Raw genomic sequence first — 19112 nt, 5'->3', positions numbered from 1 at the left:
GCAGCGCGGGGGAGGAGGCGCCCTGCGAGCGGGGCCAGGCTGGGACGTGGCCCGGTGCCATGTCGCAGCTGTGCCAGGGGTTGCCCGTGCCGCCTCCAGGGGAAGAGGGCGCCCCGCCTGCGCCGGGGTAGCCGGGGTCTTCCTGCTTGCGCACACGCACCACAAGTTTTGGAGGTTTTGATTTTTCTGCCCACGCTGGCAGCGGTAGCCTTCCTGGTCCCTTTGTGGCAAGGTGGGGACTAGATTTCAAGTGGATGGGGATTTCAGCCCCGTGACACCTATAAGGAGCCAGGGCCACGGCTCACTTTTTATTTTTTTGGTTTTGCTCCTTGCAAGATGCGTGTCAAATGCTACCGAATCAAAATGGTCGTTTACGCTCTGTTGGGAACCATGATGCAACGCTCAGGGCAGTGGTGCATCAGGCATGACAGCGGGGGAGATGGGATCCTGCTCAGAAAACTGTAAGGCTTTTTGTTTGTGCGTTCAAAGTTTACAGCAACAACAACACCACCAAAAAAAAGTGGACAAAAAAGGTTGATAATTTATATTCCCTATGTCCTGGCAACAGCTTAAAGCTTGCTTTGACTTTGTTTAACTTGCTTTGAGCACTGACAGTGTTGAAACAAGTCAGAAGTTTGAAAACAACTTAATATACCTGAGTCTCTCGCAGACAATTCAGTAAAGTCGAAGTAGGTGTGTTTCTGTGAAGTATCTTAATGGGAACTGTTTACTCCCCACAGGCCAGCACTGATGCAGGTACAGCGGGAGCCTTGACTCCTCAGCATGTCCGAGCTCATTCGTCTCCAGCTTCGCTGCAGCTGGGAGCTGTCTCTCCGGGGACCCTTACCCCCTCTGGAGTAGTGACTGGTCCTGGACCTGCCTCATCGTCTCAACATCTCCGTCAGTCCTCATTTGAGATCCCCGATGATGTTCCTCTGCCACCAGGTTGGGAAATGGCTAAGACACCATCTGGCCAGAGATACTTTCTGAAGTAAGTAAAATAGAGTTATAAAAAACAAGGTTATGTTTTTTAGCAAAGCTCCCTTTCCATGTTTAAGAACCTTTGTGTACATAAGAATTTGTGTTCCTTCAGTAGCGTTCACGTAATATATAAAATAGATTTAAAAACTATGGATCGTGATTTTCAGTAGTATAACTCTTTATCTGACTCGAACTGGGGGTGTAGATGTTGAACCCTGAAAGTTATGCCTAGCTGTGAGAAACATGCCTCATTCTTGGCATGTCTCATCTTGGATTAGTTATTTTTTGGCGTATTTTTAAGTCTGTTGTAACATATAGTAACTTTAAATGAATACTTGGAGTACAATAAAGCAAGGTCATTTTAAAGGTGTTCTTTGGGTCGGTATTTGGAAAGTAGCATGAAAATTGCTGAAAATGGGTATCGAAGAAACTTTCAGCAGTATTGCAGTGAGAATACTGGGTGACTGCTGATTACTTTCTTTTTTTGGAAGTACAGTGTCAGGTTCCTATGAAGTCTTATCGGTACATGAACCTGATGGGGCCTGTAGTTCTTAAAACTAACTTTGGAGTGAAAGGTGAATGTCGGAACTCTTAAAAATGTTTCTTGTTTTTGCTACTTTGTCTTTTTAAAGTAGTGAAATTAATATATGAAACTTTTTCTCTTGCTGAAGAGGTTACACATGCCAGCACTTTGACATGTCATCCATCAGGAGATGCTCTGTGGTGTTTTCTAAAACAGCAGAAGCCTGTCCTCCTTTTTGGAAGTGTGCGCACAATTCTCGTTCAATCACTAGGTTTCAAGTAACATATTATTTGTCACTTCAAATTTGAAGGGATGGAACCACTAGCATTAAAAAATATATATATTCCTACTACCTTGCTAGTCTAAAAAGTGTTCTTAACTTTTTTTGTAGTCCCATTTGCTGAAATAAAATATCCAAACCTGAAATTATATTCACAGAAGACCTTAATGTCTGTGGCAGGGACATGCTTTCCATGTAACTGCATTATGGCTCAGAATGAAATAGGGACCTAATTCAATGCCCATCGAAGCCCCCTTGAAGATTTACCATTGTTTCCTATGAAGCATGAAGTTTGTTCATATGAAGTATTTTGCCTAATTTCACTGTTAGAATTAGGCAGTTTTATGCCAGCTGAGAATGTGACCCACTGGACCTTGAAGAGCAAAACACAGTTTTCATATCATTCCAAAACTTGTATATTATGCTCGTTACACTTTTAACTAGCTTAAATAGAACATGACAAAGATGGTATTTTAAAAAATTGCTCTTATCTGTAGTGCTAATTATTATTTGCATTTACATTGATACTTTAAATTTTATAGAGGGAGCATTACAGTTGTTGTGGTAGACGAAAAATCCTTGCACTCCTATAATTGATTCTTTAATTATGCTCATTTAGGTGAAAGCAGAGGGAAGGATTTGATCTTGGAAAGCTTTTCTACAATTTCGCTATTATTACAGAAAATCTTCCTTTTTTCCTGCAAGTTCTCTTTTTTGTCTGTCTTGGTATCCATTTCAAAGAGTCAGGTTTCAGCAAGAACAATAAAGAGCCTGAGACTGGAAAGTACACACAAGTCTGGCAAACTCATCTGCATGAGCAAGATCGTTTGTTCTCAAGCAGACATCCAAAGTAAATGATTGAAAGAGCTGCTAGCTGTGAAGGATGCATCTTGAAGGGGAAAAGAGTGGAAACAAACCAGGTTGTTAGGAAGAAAAATAAAGGCTGTACTTTTTGAACCTCTCCCTGCTGGGTCACATGCTGACCTTGGGAGATCTTAAACCGCTTAATAGGCTGTTTTTTCTTTTTGCTTTCCTTGGGTGATGCTGTGGTTTGGGAGAGTCTGAGGACAGTTTTGAAGGCTCTGTTCACGCTTAGAAGAACTACTTCCCTCCCCTCCCCCTAATAGAGCCTAGAATACCATCTACAAGTGGAATCTGCTAGCCTTGTTGCAGTTCAGAAGTATTTCTATTAACTTTGCTTCCTACATTTGGAAAGCGCCAAGAGCTTGTAAAGAATTTCTTTTAACAAAAGCAGTTCTGTATTTCAGAAGTTGCTTAAAACTGTTGCTTCCTATGATTAAAAATAAAATGTGTGTTTAGCACATACATGCTTTTTTTGTTTTGCGAGAGCTTAATTTTAATGAAGTAAATATTTAGATTTTTGCTGCTGAGCACATTTTGCTTCTAAAAAACTGGTTCCCTCTGCATGGTTTTTGCTCCACATCCAAGTATTTAGCTTCTTCACTGGATTGGCAGCGGTGCTTTTTGTTTCCATTTCCTCATTCAGTAGAAACTCCTAGAGACCAGACAAGACCAGGCGTTTCAAGAAATACCTTTGTAAAGAATAGGTGAAAATATTAGGTGAGTGTTTTCCAGTTATGAAGATCTTTCCAATTATCACTTTTCCCTATGATGCTGGTTATCACAGTACTCTGCACTATAGCCAGTTAAATCTAGTACGGAAATTTCCACAGGGGAACTACAAATACAACAGCTATCACAGTGGAGAGGCAGGTGAGAAAAAGTTTGAAGCAGCCAAATGTCTTGTTTGACCACACATTAATATAATACCACTAAATAGCATTCTGGGTGAACAAGTTTTTTCTATCCAGACAGATTTGTAATAGTCTCGGTTCAGCACGATAGATCTATATACATCAACAAGTTTAAATTTCTGACCAATACTTGATTTGCTAGTGTTTCATCAATATTAATGAGTTAATATTCACAGTACTCTCAAAACTAGGAGTTTTTATGAATGTGTCTTTTCTTCAGAGTAATATGTTCCTGTTACAGCTAGTAGAATTCCCTACTTTGTTAAAAGTTGCTAACTTCAGTGAAATTGTAACCGGAACTCAGCCATTGTTATCATAATAGTAGTAATAATAATTAAAAAAAAGTCTAATCTGGTTAGTCAGAAGGTGGAATTTAGTCAGCTTCATGCTGTTGTAACAAGAACTTAGACAGTTCTTAAACTTACAGTAAAAATAGCAGTATTGGTCAGTGTGGAGATGTCAGCTTCATTGATTTTGAACTACTTCCTGTTATCCGGCTATAAACTGACATTTCAATTAACTGTGAAAAAAGATCTACGAAATCATTATGTGCGTGAGAGAGACTATATGGTAGTTCAGGATCAGCCACTTGGAAAAGGGAAGATCCGTATGTTAGACATGTGATGCATGTATTTTATAATCAATATTTATATCACTTTAACTTGTGTAACACAGTACATGCAATTCTTGCAAAAAAGATATAGTAGTCTGTCGTCTTTTCTAGTATGAGGTAGCGGTTCACCCCAGCTGTCTTGGTTTCTCCTGTAGGAAGCTGTTCTGCCGAGTAGTTTATCAACAACTTCCTATTTTTTCTGTGAAGTGTTGTATGACTTCCTGAATGACGCCAACCTGGCTTTCATGGTATCTGTTCATGTGTTTGGGGCTTTACGTTATCCATCTAACAGAGCTCTTACAAGTGGGCTATTGCTAGGTGAACATACAACCTTTATGGGCTCTATAGAGAATTTTATGGATAACATTCTCTGTTGTGGAACCAAAGACCTTTCAAACAACACTGTGGCTTGTAATTTCACTGTCCTCTGTGACTTGAAACATGCAAGGTAAAGGTACTGTTTTGGACGTGAAAAGTGATCAATAACGTTGCTACATTTCACTCCCTTAATTCTCACTCTTTGTACAAGATGGCACTCAGAATTGATTCTAGTCTTTCGGGATGGAAAATCCTCATTTGATATAGTTGATACAGGCAACCTCCACTTAATGCGCTTAATTGGTTCTGGAAAAACTGAGCGTTAGCAGAACCATGATAAGTGAAACCCATTTCCCCATAGGAATTAATGTAAACGGAGATAATTAGTTACCGCCACTTCTTGCCGCAGCTTCTTGCCATTGTCGCCTCTTCCCACCTCCCTCTGCCTGCCTGTTGGCCTCTCTGGCCCCACGTGTCAGCCCCGCACTTCTGCCGCTCCACCCTGGGCCCCTGCCAGCCCTGGCCCTGGGCACTGGTGGAGGGCCTACACTCACACCTGCCCCCCACCCCACTCGCTGCTGCCGCTTCCCTCTGTCCACCAGCCAGTCTGGCAGTGTGCGCCAGCCTGGGCCCCCGCTCCTGCTGTCCCGCCGTGGGCCCCTGCCGGCCCTGGCCCTGGCCCTGAGGCAGCAGTGCAGGCTCCGTGCTCATTCCCACCTGCCCACTCGCTACTACTCATCACTTGTCACCGCTGCTGCTTTGCAACTGGCTCAGCACAAAGTGAAATCAGGTATTCATTTTAAATGAGCTCTGTAGCAAAATAGTGCTACGTGAAACTGCGTTAAGTGGGGGTTGCCTGTACTAAAATCGCATTACATGGGATCTAGTACCTTAATTCATAGGTGACGTGCACATATTAAGCAGCATAATTAATGGAGCTTTTCAAGTTTTTAACCCTGCACAACATGTAGCCAAATCTTATTCTGGCTGTAAATTAAGTATGCTGTCATAGACTAAAATTATAGCTACAGCTTAAAATAGATTTTAGTTACTTCTTGAAGTTGTTGACATTTCTACTACTCAGTTTACATATGCGAAGTGCAGAAGAAATAAAGTAATTTTAGGTTTGTAATCTTAATTGCTGACTTACTTATCTGAGATGAACTGCTTTTCAGTCACTTTCTCAAGATGATGACAAATGCATTGGTTCATTTCACTCAGATAACTTTAAAGAAACAAACTTCTGTGTTTTAGACTTATAAATATTTTAACTCAATGGTTGGACTAATGCTTTGACTTAATGTACAGGCTTTAATGCTGCAAAATTGTTTTGGAAGCTACTGTTGTGGAGAGGACTTCCTTATCTAGAGGAAGGCTAAAGCTGCCTGGCATCTGGGAAGTGAGCTGTTCCTCACAAAAGCTTATGCATCTATAAGGTGCAGGTGTTCCCTGCTTTCTGTCTGTGCTGAGACTGAGTTGGGAGAAAGATGGAAGTCTAGTGTCAGTGGTCAGTAAGAGAACTTGCAAGTCAGCTCAGAGCGGGGGGTTCAGAAGAAATGACACTACGTGAGACAAGGTCCCCTGTGACTACCTCAGTGATTTTTATAAAGGGAAAATACAAGAGCCCTGATGCTTTGCCATTCACACTATTTTTTTGCCATTTGAAAGAGTTCAAAGCTAAACAATACGATTTGGGGCAAAGAATATGCAAATTAACACCATCTATCAATAAAACTACATATACAGCATTTCAAATATATTTTCCTGTAATAAAGGTATTGGTTTCCATTTTCTTCAGGCTACAAAAATACAATACTTTGTGATTGTCACGGTGGTGGGGAATCCCACCGTTAAATATATATTCTTGGAATTCTTTTTCGTATTTCATCTATACAAACAGCTCATAGCTTTAACAAGAACCTGGTATTCAAAATACTTCATAGGAACAGACTTTGTGCTTATTATCATAGGAGACAATGGTAAATCTTCAGTGGGTAAGGATGCACTCAGATTGTGAAGTCTGGGGCCAAATTTCACCGGCTCACTTGCCTTTGGCTCCAATTTCATGGGCAGGTTGTGGGAGCCTCCCCTACATCTGGTTTGGCCCTGCTCCCCACCTGGCCCTGGCCTGCATGGGGGTGGGGGGGAGGAATAAGTCCTCCCTGGCACACCCAGGTACAAGGATAGGCTGCCACTGCCCCATTACGCACCATCTGAGCCACACTACCCCCCCATCCTGACCCAGCTCTGCTCCTCCCATCCCAGTGCTGTTCCTTCTGCTTCTCCCTGGCCCGATATGGGTGCAGGGATGGGTTGCTGCCATCCTGCTGCCCTGGCCTGGCTCGGCTCTGCTCCCCTCCACTCAGCCCCACTCCCCACACCACAGCCCAGCTATGCTGCCTTCTGCCCCAGCGCTGCTCCCCTGGCCCCATCCTCCACCCGCCGCAGTGCCCACTTCTAGCTGGGTCAGGCAGATGTGGCTGTGGAGGAAAGAAAGCAGGGCTGGCTTGTTTGTCTCTGCTCTGGGCTCCAGGGCTGAGATGCTGCATGAGGGCAGCCCCCTTGCAATCAGCAGCCAGGGGTGGGAAGTGAAGGGAGGAGGAGATGGGTCGCTCTTTTGCAGGGCTCTCTTTTTATTGCAGATCTCTCTGATTTTTGCAGAAAATGCCTGATTTTTGCATTTTCTGAGAAAATTGTGATTTTTGGTACAATTACTGGGTGTTGAATCAGGCCCTTATTTCATTCTGAGCCGTACTGCAGTTAAAAGGAGAGCATAGCCCTGACCTAGACATTAAAGTCTTCTGTGAGTATCATTCCTACTAAGCTTAAGTGGAACTGTGCATTTTCATTGCAAGGGTGAGGTGTCTGTGTTCATTCAGGTATTTAGGTGTGGCAGCACTGTGTGTCACCATGCCAGACTTCTTGACACCAGGCTCTGAGAGTAGGATTCAGAAAACCAAGTTAGGTGCAGGAATTTTCTGTGACATGAATGGGAAGATGTGTGCACCTGGGACTAGGATTAGCAAGCTATCTTACTGATGGGGGAAATGCTTTGACCAGTCATTGCTGAAGAGCAGGTGTAGGGTGAGATTCAGGCATCAGCGTGACACAGATTTGTAGTTTGACACTGCTTTCTGTATTTAGTATGGGGACAAGCTCTCACTCCCTTGGAATGCTGCTGGAGGAGGATGTGGTGTAATACCCACCTTATTGTAATAGCCTAATGCTTATAGCCCGAGAAGAGGGGGACCTGGTTTATAGCTCCTTTCTGGCCTGATGTTGGTTCAAATCCTTATTTTCTAGCACAGATTATGTTTACAGCTGATATATTTTATCCATTGATTGTTTAAATTCAAAATGTATAAGACAGTTCTTAGAGTAGGGATGCTTTGGACCAGGAACTGAAACTAAGGAGTTTTTCTTCTCCAGGTAGGATCTTCATCAGTGGACTTAAAATCGTCATCACTATTGCTTGCCCTGGTCCATGAGTTTTGTATTTCTTTCTACAGTGCTTCCTCCAACAAGGGGGTTGGGAGTATGCTTATCCCAAATGGCCTGAGACAGGACATAGAGTCCAAGATGCCTGGAATCACCTACTCTCATTTTGGGTAGTGACAGCCCCTTGGATGTTTAAAGTAGCTAAGGTTTGCATCCCTAAATTTCACTGAAGTAGCACCTTATGTGCCTCTTCCTGCTGGTGCCCAGCTTAAACTATTTAACTTCAACAACATAATTTGGAATAGCAACAAGACCGTGTTGGCACCATTTTCTTTTAATAGCGTTCAAAAGTAAAAGCAAGACTATTGGTTCTCTGACTGTAAAACTATCTCCATGTAGATTGTAGAGCCAATCTAAAATGGCCTCTGACTTTTATGCTTGTTGGAAAAAGGCGGTATAGCTTTGCTTTAATCTACGTTTTTTTTGTCAGAATATGAGGTGCAGGTATCCTGTATCAGATTTATTTAAGCTTAATTCTGTATTCATTTTGCATTACTTCTATTTAAAATAAATTGCAGTACTATATTTTTTCACATACAGCATGTCCTTGCACATAGTATACACCTTGTTTTGGAAGGACAGCTTGAACGGGGGGAGGAAGGGAACTGCCCTTTCTGGTAGCTAAGTAGCAGCAGCTAGTGAGCCTGCTTCCAGCTGTATGGCCTGGATGGGATGCTTGGGGCTAGGGCCATGCACTGAGTCCAGCCCTGCACGCTGGCTCAGGAATGCTGGGTCTGCGCAGCAAGGCCTGATCTGGCACGCCGGCTCCACTGTGGCACATGCTGGCTTTGGCATAATCCAGCCTGGCACTCTGGCTCTGCTGGGGCCACATACTGACTCCAGCACAATCCAGCCTGGTATGATCAGGCCCCACTATATGGTGGGGCCCAATTTGTCATGCCAGTTCTGGTGAGGCCAGCTTTTAAATGCTTAATCTTTCTTCCAAAGTACAGTGAAACAATAGCTTTAAGATTCAAAACTTTAAAACTTTTTGGTAGTTACCTTTTAAAACTCTGCATGTCAGTTAATGACTACCAAACTGATATGGAGCTAGCAAAGCAGATCTTCACCTATTTTATCTACTTGCACTGGTTTTCAGTAATGGCTTTACAAAGGAAAATAAATCACTAGGGGCACTTGTTGTGTTAAAACACTTAACTGGAGAAACTGAGTTTCCTCACCAGTAAAATGTCGTCTTGCTTCTGAGTAAATTTCTCCACGCATCATACGTATGTATGTAACTAATTGTGGGGTGAAGCCCAAAGTTGGCATAGTCAGGACCTGTAGGTCAGGACTGAGGTAAAAGATTAACTGTAGGAATTAGGACAGCATTAACTATTGACGGTTAGTATTTGGTTCTTAGGGCAGCATCCAAATTCCCTTTGTGTTCATCTCTGAGGGTCAACAATCTCACTGAGCTGCTAGTTAAAAGATGAAGACGTTCTTTTCCTTTTTACATATATGTATCAAGACTCCTAGACAGGTTTCCCTTCATTTTGGCAAGAATCCAAGTGGCTTCATTGGATTTAGTTTACCTCCTTAAAGCTGTGGGTCCCCCAGCTCTTGCTGTGAACACTAATAGGTTTTGCTTATCACTACATTAAGAAACCCCAACTGCTAAAATATGCAATAAATATTTTAAGTTGGTGAATTTTACCTCTAATGACTTTTCTGTAAGCGAAAGGATTCCTTTGCACAGAGTGTGCAGGTCTGTTTAATTCATGGTGTTTGAATAAATCCAGGTGTCTTCCTTTTGTAAAGTATAAATAAAAATATGATACTGGACTTACAGTAGCAGATACTGGATCAGCGTTTCTTAACCTGGTTAGACCCAAGACTTCCCTTGGAAAATGCAGGTTTTTATATTTCGCTTAGTTTTTGACAAGGCACCCCCCTGCCTGACCACCCTTCTCCTGCTCCCCCAGCCCCTTGCAGGCTGGAACTCTGCCAGCCTGCAGATTGCTCTGTGCAAAAGTGGAAAAATCCATGTTTCTCCAATAAAATGAAAAGTCTGCGTTTTTCTCAGGTAAAAGGGGAAATCCGCTTTTTTATCCACTTTCCCATGGGAAGTGAAAAACCCGGATCCCTGATGTTCAGTTGTTATGTGGCATCTTCCTATCAAACTATTCCAAAAGCTTTTAGCTCTATAAAAAGTACATTTAGGGACTTAATGGTATAGAGGTTTTTGTTGTTAACAACTTAATCCATCAGAAAATTTTGAATGGATTGTTCTGAAAGTGATGTCTGCTGCCTACTTTTTGTAAAGTTGCTCCCAAGTGTTTCACTGAAAATTAGTTTTGATTTGTGCTTTGACTTTTTTTTGGGGGTATTAATTGGCATCAGAAGTGATGTTGCCAATATTCATGGGGCACATGAGTTTGAAGAATGTAAGATTAAATTTTTCAGATTTCCTACCTCCTTGTTTCTTTAAAGATGTATTTATTATTTCAGGTTTCTCAGCACTTAAAAGATTCAGAATAGTTCAACTAAAACCCTCATTGGTCTTAAATAACCTAGTTTGAACTATGTTTCTGACAAATAACTCGGGTCACTTTAAACTACTATGTAGAATCAAACTAATAATTTAATGGCCATCTCATGAATTAGGACCCTTGCCAGTATACTATATGTCAGCCATGTGAGTTGCTAAGGAAACAAAGCTCTGTCTTTGAAACACTCCTGGACTTTGCTTTAACTTTAATACTTTAGTAACTTAAGACTTTGTGTCATATTGAGACACCAGAACCGTTTTACTAGATTCTGGCATGTTGTCTGATGAGATGCATCAATGTTAGTAGAAAGTTTAGTAATGGAATTTTTACTCTGATGTTTAATAGCCAACTGCACCGTTTTATACGAGAGTTAAATAACGGTCACTTACTATTGCTTGTTTATCTGCAAAGGGTTTTGATTTATGGAGGGCTTTGTTGTGAGTCAGTGTCTGCAGCCCCACTGGAGTTATTTAAAAAGCATTATTGCTTTAAAGACGCCTTTCCCTTTCCAATTAACTTTTGGAACCAAAATGTTAAGTAAACATTTTTCCTTTTCCGGTTATGTGGTAAAATTAGACGTTTATAACATCATAAAACACTTTTCTGAAAGCAAGTATGAGTTTTATAGGCAAGAAGGAGTTTCTGAATAAGAAAAATGTACCTGAAATTAAGACTGGTCTGGTACATTTCCTAACTTGTTCTTGTGGACATTATTAAAACTCGTCAAAATTATCGGTAGCAATATACATTGGTTGTTTACTTGTTTGCTTAAATCATCTGTAGGTTGTTTTCACTGTCTTACTTTTATAGCATAGTTTGGAAGTTGATGGTACAGAATGTAGGAAAAAAAGTTTCTGCTTTGTTTTCATATTTACCAACTGCTTTTGGAAAAGAATTGCTGGACCTAAATGCCTAGGCAATGTGATGCTGGGTTTCTTTTTAAAATGTTTGTTACTATTTAGACTCCAGACTGAGTGTATAAAGACAAGAAGGAAAATCAATTTATAAGTTGACAGAAGAGGACTGACCCTTGGTGTATAACAATATGCTGTTTAAAAAAAAAAAAAAAAAAAAGTATGGTGATTGCACATGAATAGCTTTCTTGTACTAAGTTTGGTTAAGAACGTGAAATAAGTTTTTGAAGAGACTCAAGGATAGCCTTACTGTTTAGGCCAAAGAGGCCAGGCACTAAACAGTGTAGAGTAGGTGACAGTCCTTCGCTCTCATGGAACTGCGGTATGTGGCTTGGGTGTGGGGCGGGAGGGTTGGGGGGAAGTGTGTGCCGTGGTCAGGGTTTTTTTGTTGTTGTTGCAAACCAGAGACCGAAAACAGTTTCAAAATGACTTGTATTCTGCCCTCTGGATTATTAAACAATGTCTCGATAGAGGAAATGGGTATTACTGACTGAAACATAGGTATGAACACATGTACGTTTGCTCTTGCAAGATTCTTATTCCACTGCATTTTGACATTCTTCAGTAAAATGCACATGAGTAGAGGAGGATACTGCTGTGTTTAACTGGAGTTTGGGTACTCATGGAACCTTATAGTGACCTTTGGCCCAGGGTAAATTATATCTTTTAACAGTCAATACTTTTAAATATCGCCACTTTTCAATAAGCTGATATAATAGCACTATCAACTTAATTTAACTGCCTTCTTTCAAGCTTTCTCTAAATTGATTATATAACAGTCCTTCCCCTCAGATCTTTGAAGAAATTTGGCTAGATTGCTCCTTAGAAACTTAAGTGCAATTTATTAGTGGAGGGTTTCCTTTATATTTACTCACTTTCTTTTAACTACCAGCCACTTTTATAGGTAAACTGTATAATGCCCCATGAGTTTAAAAACAGTCTGAAAACAAATTGTTGTTTGATGGTTAATCTTTTTCACAAATAGTAAAAATGCCCATGAAAGTCCTGCCTCAGGTGCTTGTACTTTGGCATCAGATTCTTTCCTTGCCAGTGAAAATGTTTTCAGCAGAACATTGTTGGCAGCTCAGTTGGCTGCTGTTTCTGCTGTGCGTTTGGAAAGTGCGGGGGAATTGTTTGCATCTGTGTAAAGACTCTGGGAGGCTGCAGATTTACTGAGATATGGCATGATTAGTATCAAAGAAGATGCATCTGGTTCAGTAGAACTTGTTTTCACTTTAGAGGTTAACATTTGTATAGCTTGTGTTTATAATAATAACAGTTGAGAGAACAGATCTCCATTAAAGGTTCAACACACTTTCCATTTCAGTTAATAGCTGAGAGTGTGCAGAAACATTTGAGATCCTCAACTTTTCCAGCAAAATCAAGGGGGAGATAAGAGCTGATCTTTTCTACTTTCAAAGTAAAAAGAAAGGGGGGATTTCCCTATCCCCCCCACTTTTTAAAAAGATGCCACGTCTCCGTGCCTTCAGTAAAGAGTTCAGACATGTGGACTTTTGTTTGTTTTCTTGTGTTAAATTTGGAGTACTTTCTCAAGAGAAGCATCGTATCTAGACTTCATTTCAAAGACTAACGAGAGGTCTTTTTAATTTTGTGTTGTGTTCCAGACAAACATCTAGCTTTACAGTAGTAGGAGACTAAAGTAATTTTAATGCTGTGCCTGTGTCCTGCATTCAGGAATAAATGTGCATCTCTTGTATTTTATAATTTAGCAAAGAGATCTGTGTTTGTTTTGCTTTCTTGTTTTGTTTTGAGACGGGAGGGAAGGAAGGAGAAACAGATACATATAGGAAGTTGTGCCCAAGCAATTGAGGTTAATCGGTAGGATAGTAACTTTCAGATTTGTTTCTTGCACGATATCAACAGTAGTCTGTATATTGTCTTGGAGTAAGAAATGGCTGATCACTGGAAAATTCTGTCTGGCATTTCACAATATCCTGATACTTTAGTCACCATTTCAAATTGCTAAGCATAAGGAGGATGAAATGCCAAACAGACCTGAGCCCATAGAAAGTTCTAACTTTTTCTAATATTCTTGTTAATCGGGGTCCAATGAAATGAGCTAACTTTGGGGGAAAAAAATCTTTTGACTATTCGGATTTCTTCATTAATTTGCTTTGATAAGGAGCTCTACTTGATCAGCTCTTAGACTGTAGTGATTTGTTTTGGAATTAAATATCTAATTGCAAATGATGAAATCTTAGTGAATTGAATTTCAGCCATACTTAATAGCGGCAGAAACCAGTGATTGTCAGTTTTTAAGAGAATGTGGTGTCAGTTCTTTAGCTTTTGGTTCTAGGCTTCTCTTGGTACACTAAAGAGGGTTGTTTTTTTTTCCTTAAGTGAAGCTATTTATGTAGCTCTGGCTCAGGGTTGCAATTTGAATCCTGTTTATAAAGAGTTGCTGAGCAAGTCAGAGATTGCATGTCAACTTTAATTGATTCCTGCACCCTGCAGCCCTACTGGAGTAGGAGCAGACCCTCTGCTGAGTGAAGTTTTGTAATGTCTTTAATTTCTTACTCTGTTAAAGTAAAGGAGGGAGGATTTTAAAGCTTCTAAGCACAAGCTAGCAACTTACGTATTGGATAGTTAAAGGTGTCATAAATGTTGGCATTTGGTAAATAACTGCAGGACTTCTTGCCAATTAAATTTGCCTTTGAAATAGAAACTGTTAAAATAATATTCACGACGTATTATCCCCACAAGATGGCATTCAGAATGGTTTAGAAAGGATACAAAAGTAAGAATTCATATTCAGTTCTTGAGCCACAACTGATTTGCCTGTGGCCTTGCACATTTTTTTTTTTTTTTTAAAGAAAAATTAACATTATTGCAGTATTTTGTACGGGCTTACTTGATGCATGATCCAAATTGCTAGCTTTTTTTTGCTTGATCCTTAACATGAAGTTATGGGGAGAAGGTGGCTTCTTGTATTTTTAAGCTTGAAAGCCATTTTTGTGATTTGAGGGAAATAGATCCAGTTTCTCCTTCATTTTTCCCATTTGTCTTTATTTTCCCATTTTATTTACTGCTTGGTTCAATTGTGTGGTTATCTGGAATTGTAGAAACTGATGATGAATTCTTTTTTGTGAAGTAGTATGTGATTTGATAGACTGTTGTGTGAATGCTTTTTAGTGCGTTTATGCTGTAATAGTACCTAAAGGCTCTGATCCATTTTGCTAGGAGCAGAACAAAATGATTGTATTAAAATGTATTTTGTGAACAGTACCTTACACTGAGATCAGTCTGAAAAGCAGTATTTTTCTTGAATCTTTGCTCGCAAGGCATCTATCTATTTTCCTTGTGCTCTGACTTGCAGTTGAGAAGAGCTGGGAATGCAGTTTCATTGTCTTTGTACTGGAGCTGGTAGAGAAAGTATGTGAATCTTGGAGGCGCACTGGAAAGGTGAACTATTCACATTGCCTTCATCTGGAGAGGGTGGATTGTGATTTCACGTTTCCTTTTTACACGGCTTAAAATAATCTCTAGGTACAAATATGTTAGAAGAGTATGTTACAGTAGATAAAGTGAATGAAGTAACATAAAGGCACAGAACTAAGCAGAAAGCCTGTTGACATGACCATTCATGTAACAATGAAGCAGAGTTGAGAAATGGGACCAATGAGGATAGCTGAGGAGGAAGGACTAGTGAAAAGTAATGCTTATACCTATTGATCTTAACCTATTCCATCACTTCCAGAATGTAACGTCTGTTCAAATCTGTTAAATGAGCTTGTGTGCAGCATCTTCCAATAGATGCACTATTCCTTATGTGCTTTGGCATGCACACTTTTAAGACCTGTCAGTTGCTTTCATACTTGAATAGGAACATTCTTTTGAAGTTGTTTATAGGCATCTAGATTTTTTGGAGGTCTTCATAGTACCTGCCTGAAAAAGTTCTAGGTCATGTCTGAAAGTACTTGGACAAAAAAAAAAAAAAGAAGATTACATATGTGCTTCTGGGTATTGTAAAAACAAATAATTTTGTAAGAAAGACCATTCATTTAAAAATAAAATGTAATATATTACAGTGTGGTGTATTACAAATATATATGGACCAGGCTGGAAGAGTGATGGACGCAGTGGTGCAGCTGCACCCTTCCTTCCCTTCTTGCTTTCTGCTGTACCCATACTTTAAAACAATTGCCTAGGAGGGGCAGCGGCATTTCCATTCAGGCAGTGCTGGCAGTCGGTTAGTTAATTTCATGGCTCATTGTAATCTCCCTGCTTCCTGCTAATCTTTCTTCACCCCACAGATGATAATGACACTTTACTTTTTAATGGTCTTGGTTTCATTAATTAAGCTATCCTTTCTTTTGCAGTTTTTCTGTCTGTTGGCTGCCCTGGTAATCTCTCTTCTATTTTATAGCTCTTTGAATTGTTCTTATTTCTAGTTAGAAACCCTAATTCAGATATGGTAACATGAACTGGGGTGTGGCTGAGGGATCCTGTTTTTTCTCCATTTAAAAATCCAAAATGCTATGATTAAAACCCCCCAAATCTGTGTTTTCACATGTATATTTACAATTTTTACATATATATATATTTACAATGACAGTATTTAAAATTTTAAAGCAATTTGGAAGCCTACCAGTGCCTCAATCATTTATAATAAAATAAAGTCTAAATATGTATATATTTTGGCATTTGATTTTTGGTTTTTTTCATAGAAAATCAGAGCTCCTCCTGCCCCTCTCGCTCACCAGGACCTGGGTCCAGCTGCAGCTGCTCCCCCCTGCTGCTCTGTGGTGCAGAGCAGCCCTGATACAGTGGTGTCCCTGACTTCCAAGCCATATCCCCCAGCCCTGCTGGTGCCCCTCACTTCCAGCCCGCAGCTCCTTGTCCCCACCAGTGCCCCTCACTCCCAATAGCCTCCCACGTTCCCAGCCCTGGTGGTGCCCCTCACTCCCAACCTGCTGCCATCAGGCCCCAGCACCCCCAGTGCGTGGGGCAGGGTAGGGGTCCCTTACCATAGGCAACATAGGGTGGGGGGGATGGGACACATTTTCCCAACCCCCCCCCGGCCACTTCCCAGATTTGCACACTCACAGCATGCACCTTTGGTCACCAAAGAGAGTTTTGTCCGAGACGCAACAGACTTTTTATGAAAACTTAAAAACATAGACCATCTTCCCAGCAATACCCTCCTAGCCACCATGGATGTTACCAGCTTATATACCAACATTCCACACTAGTATGGCATCCAAGTCTGCCTTACATATCTACAAGAGCAAGATTACAACTCAGAGTATAGATCTAAAGTGATAACTGAATTTATACACTTCATCCTCGCACACCACAACCTAACTTTCAATAACCAACACTTCCTCCAGACCATGGGTACAGCTGTGGGCACCAAAATGGCCCCACAGTATGTCAACCTTTTGATGGGCAACCTGGAAGAAGAATTCCTCAAGAACTGCTCCGTAAAACCCATGCTATGCTTAAAATGCGTAGATGACATCTTCATCCTTGGACTGAAAACCTGCAATCTTTGATTGATTTCCATCACAAATTCGATAACTAGCACCCATCAGACTATCTCTTGAAAACTCCAGCACCAGCATTTCCTTTTTAAACACTATGATTAATATCCACAATGGTAAAATTCAAACCACCATGTACAAGAAACCCATGGACCAACATGCGTATCTACACAGAGCCAGCAATCACCCTAAACACAGCAAGAAAGCTGTAATATACAGCCAAGCCCTCCAATACCACCGAATTTGCACTGAGGAGAATACCTGCTATTGTCACCTTACAAATCTCACAAGGACATTCTAGAGAGAGAGAGAGTACTTTTGAAAGAGCCACCCGGATACCATGTGAAGAATTGCAGTACACAACAAAATTCCCCATGAATCATACCATTAGTTATGACATCATTCCTCCCTGGAACCTATTTGGAAAATCCTCCAACACAACCCATACTGGAAGAAGATTGAGCTCTTAAAGAGATCTTTCTAGAACCACTCATCCTAGCCTTTAAACAAGCACTGAAGCTCACCAACCTCATCACCAGAAGCAAACTTCCTATAAAGCACACCAAATGGATCCAGACCATGCCAGGACATAAAATGTAAAACCTGTCAACACATCTCTACTACTCCCACTATAACTGCACCCCACAATGGAACCACCAGCATTCCTGGATCTTACATTACATTTCTGGAGATGGAGATATATCTCATCCAGTGCACTTAATGCCCTCATGGAAAATATGTAGGAGAAACCACATAACAACTGCATACCAGAATCAACACACACCAAAATCCCATTGAAGACAAACATACCCCAATTACCTGTGGGTGCACTTTTCTCACAAGACAACTGCTCTCCATTCTGATCCTCAAAGGAAATTTACAAAACGTCTTTCGTAGGGCCTACGGACTTCACTTCATAAATCTACTAGATGCAAAAAATCATGGACCAAATATGGACATTGGATTTATGGCACATTATAACCTTACTGTCATCTGATAACCCCATGTAACCTCTCTACATTTTACCAGCTATATTTTATCACCTTCTCCCCCTTCCCCTCCACCCCCAACTACCTTTTCACACCTATTGTCTCCCATTCTAATTTTTAACCTTACTGCCACACATTCGAATTTTCACAGGCCTGCATTTTGGCTTCTGTTCTACCAAGAAAAGCACACAAACAGGAACAGAGTCTCCTTATGAAGCATGTTTGGTGCTTGAAAGCTTGCAAAAGGCAATTTTTCCAACTATTTAGTTGGTCTGATAAAAAATATCACTTCTGTCCAAAGACCCTTGTCTTGACTTTAGCAAGGCTTTAAATACAGTTTTCCACAGCATTCTTGCAAGCAGCTGAGGAAGTATGTGTTGGATGAATGGACTGTGAGGTGGATAGAAAGCTGGCTGGATCATCAGGTTCAACAGGTAGTAGTCAATGGCTCAATGTCTAGATAGCAGCTGGTATCAAGTGGAGTGCCCTAGGGATGGGTCCTGGGGCTGGTTTTGTCCAATACCTCCGTTAACCATCAGGAAGATGGATTGGTGCACTCTCTAAGCAAATCTGTGGACGACACAAAGCTGCGGGGTATAGTAGATAAGATGGAGGATAGGGCTAATATTCAGAGTGACGTAGACAAATTGGAAGATTGGACCAAAAGAAATCTCATGAGGTTTAACAAGGACAAGTACAGAGTTCTGAACTAAGGATGGAACAATCCTGTGCAGGCTGGGGGCTCACTGGCTGGGCAGCAGCTCTACAAAAAAGGACCTGGGTGTTACACTGGACAATCAGAGGGACATGAGTCAACAGCGTGCCCTTGTTGCTAAGAAGGCTAAGGGCATACTGGGCTGCATGAGTAGGAGCATTGCCAGCAGATTGAGAGAAGTGATTCTTCCCTTCTGTTCTGCATTGGTGAGGCCGCATTTGGAGCACTGTGTTCAGTTTTGCGCCCCTCACTACAGAAAGGAAGTGGACAAGTGGGAGATTGTCCAGTGGAGGACAACAAAAATGGTTTGGGTGCTGGGGCATATGACTTCTGAGGAAAGGTTGAGGGAACTGGGCTAAGTCTGCAGAAAAGATTGAAGGGGTAGGGGGATATGATAGCAACTTTTAACTACCTGAAGTGTAATTCTTTGCACTGAGCACTTCAGTGCACAAATATGATGTCATTGGGATAACGGAGACCTGGTGGGATCCACCCATGACTGGACCACGG

The 19112-nt window shown here is 41.0% G+C and overlaps 1 protein-coding gene across 1 annotated transcript in view; it reads left to right on the top strand.

Moving 5' to 3' along the window:
- The first annotated feature begins 716 nt into the window (after positions 1-716).
- YAP1 (Yes associated protein 1) overlaps positions 717-19112 on the top strand; it is a 127239-nt gene continuing 108843 nt past the window's right edge. The window contains exon 1 of the mRNA XM_019528535.1: positions 717-991. Within this exon, the coding sequence (XP_019384080.1) occupies positions 717-991 (275 nt within the window). The remainder of the gene's footprint in view (positions 992-19112) is intronic.

Source organism: Crocodylus porosus, unplaced genomic scaffold (assembly GCF_001723895.1).
Source record: "Crocodylus porosus isolate Cpor-Errol unplaced genomic scaffold, CroPor_comp1, whole genome shotgun sequence".
In the NCBI taxonomy this organism is placed as follows: domain Eukaryota; kingdom Metazoa; phylum Chordata; order Crocodylia; family Crocodylidae; genus Crocodylus; species Crocodylus porosus.
The sequence above is the reverse complement of the archived record's forward strand: the minus strand, read 5'-3'. Positions and strand labels throughout refer to the sequence as shown.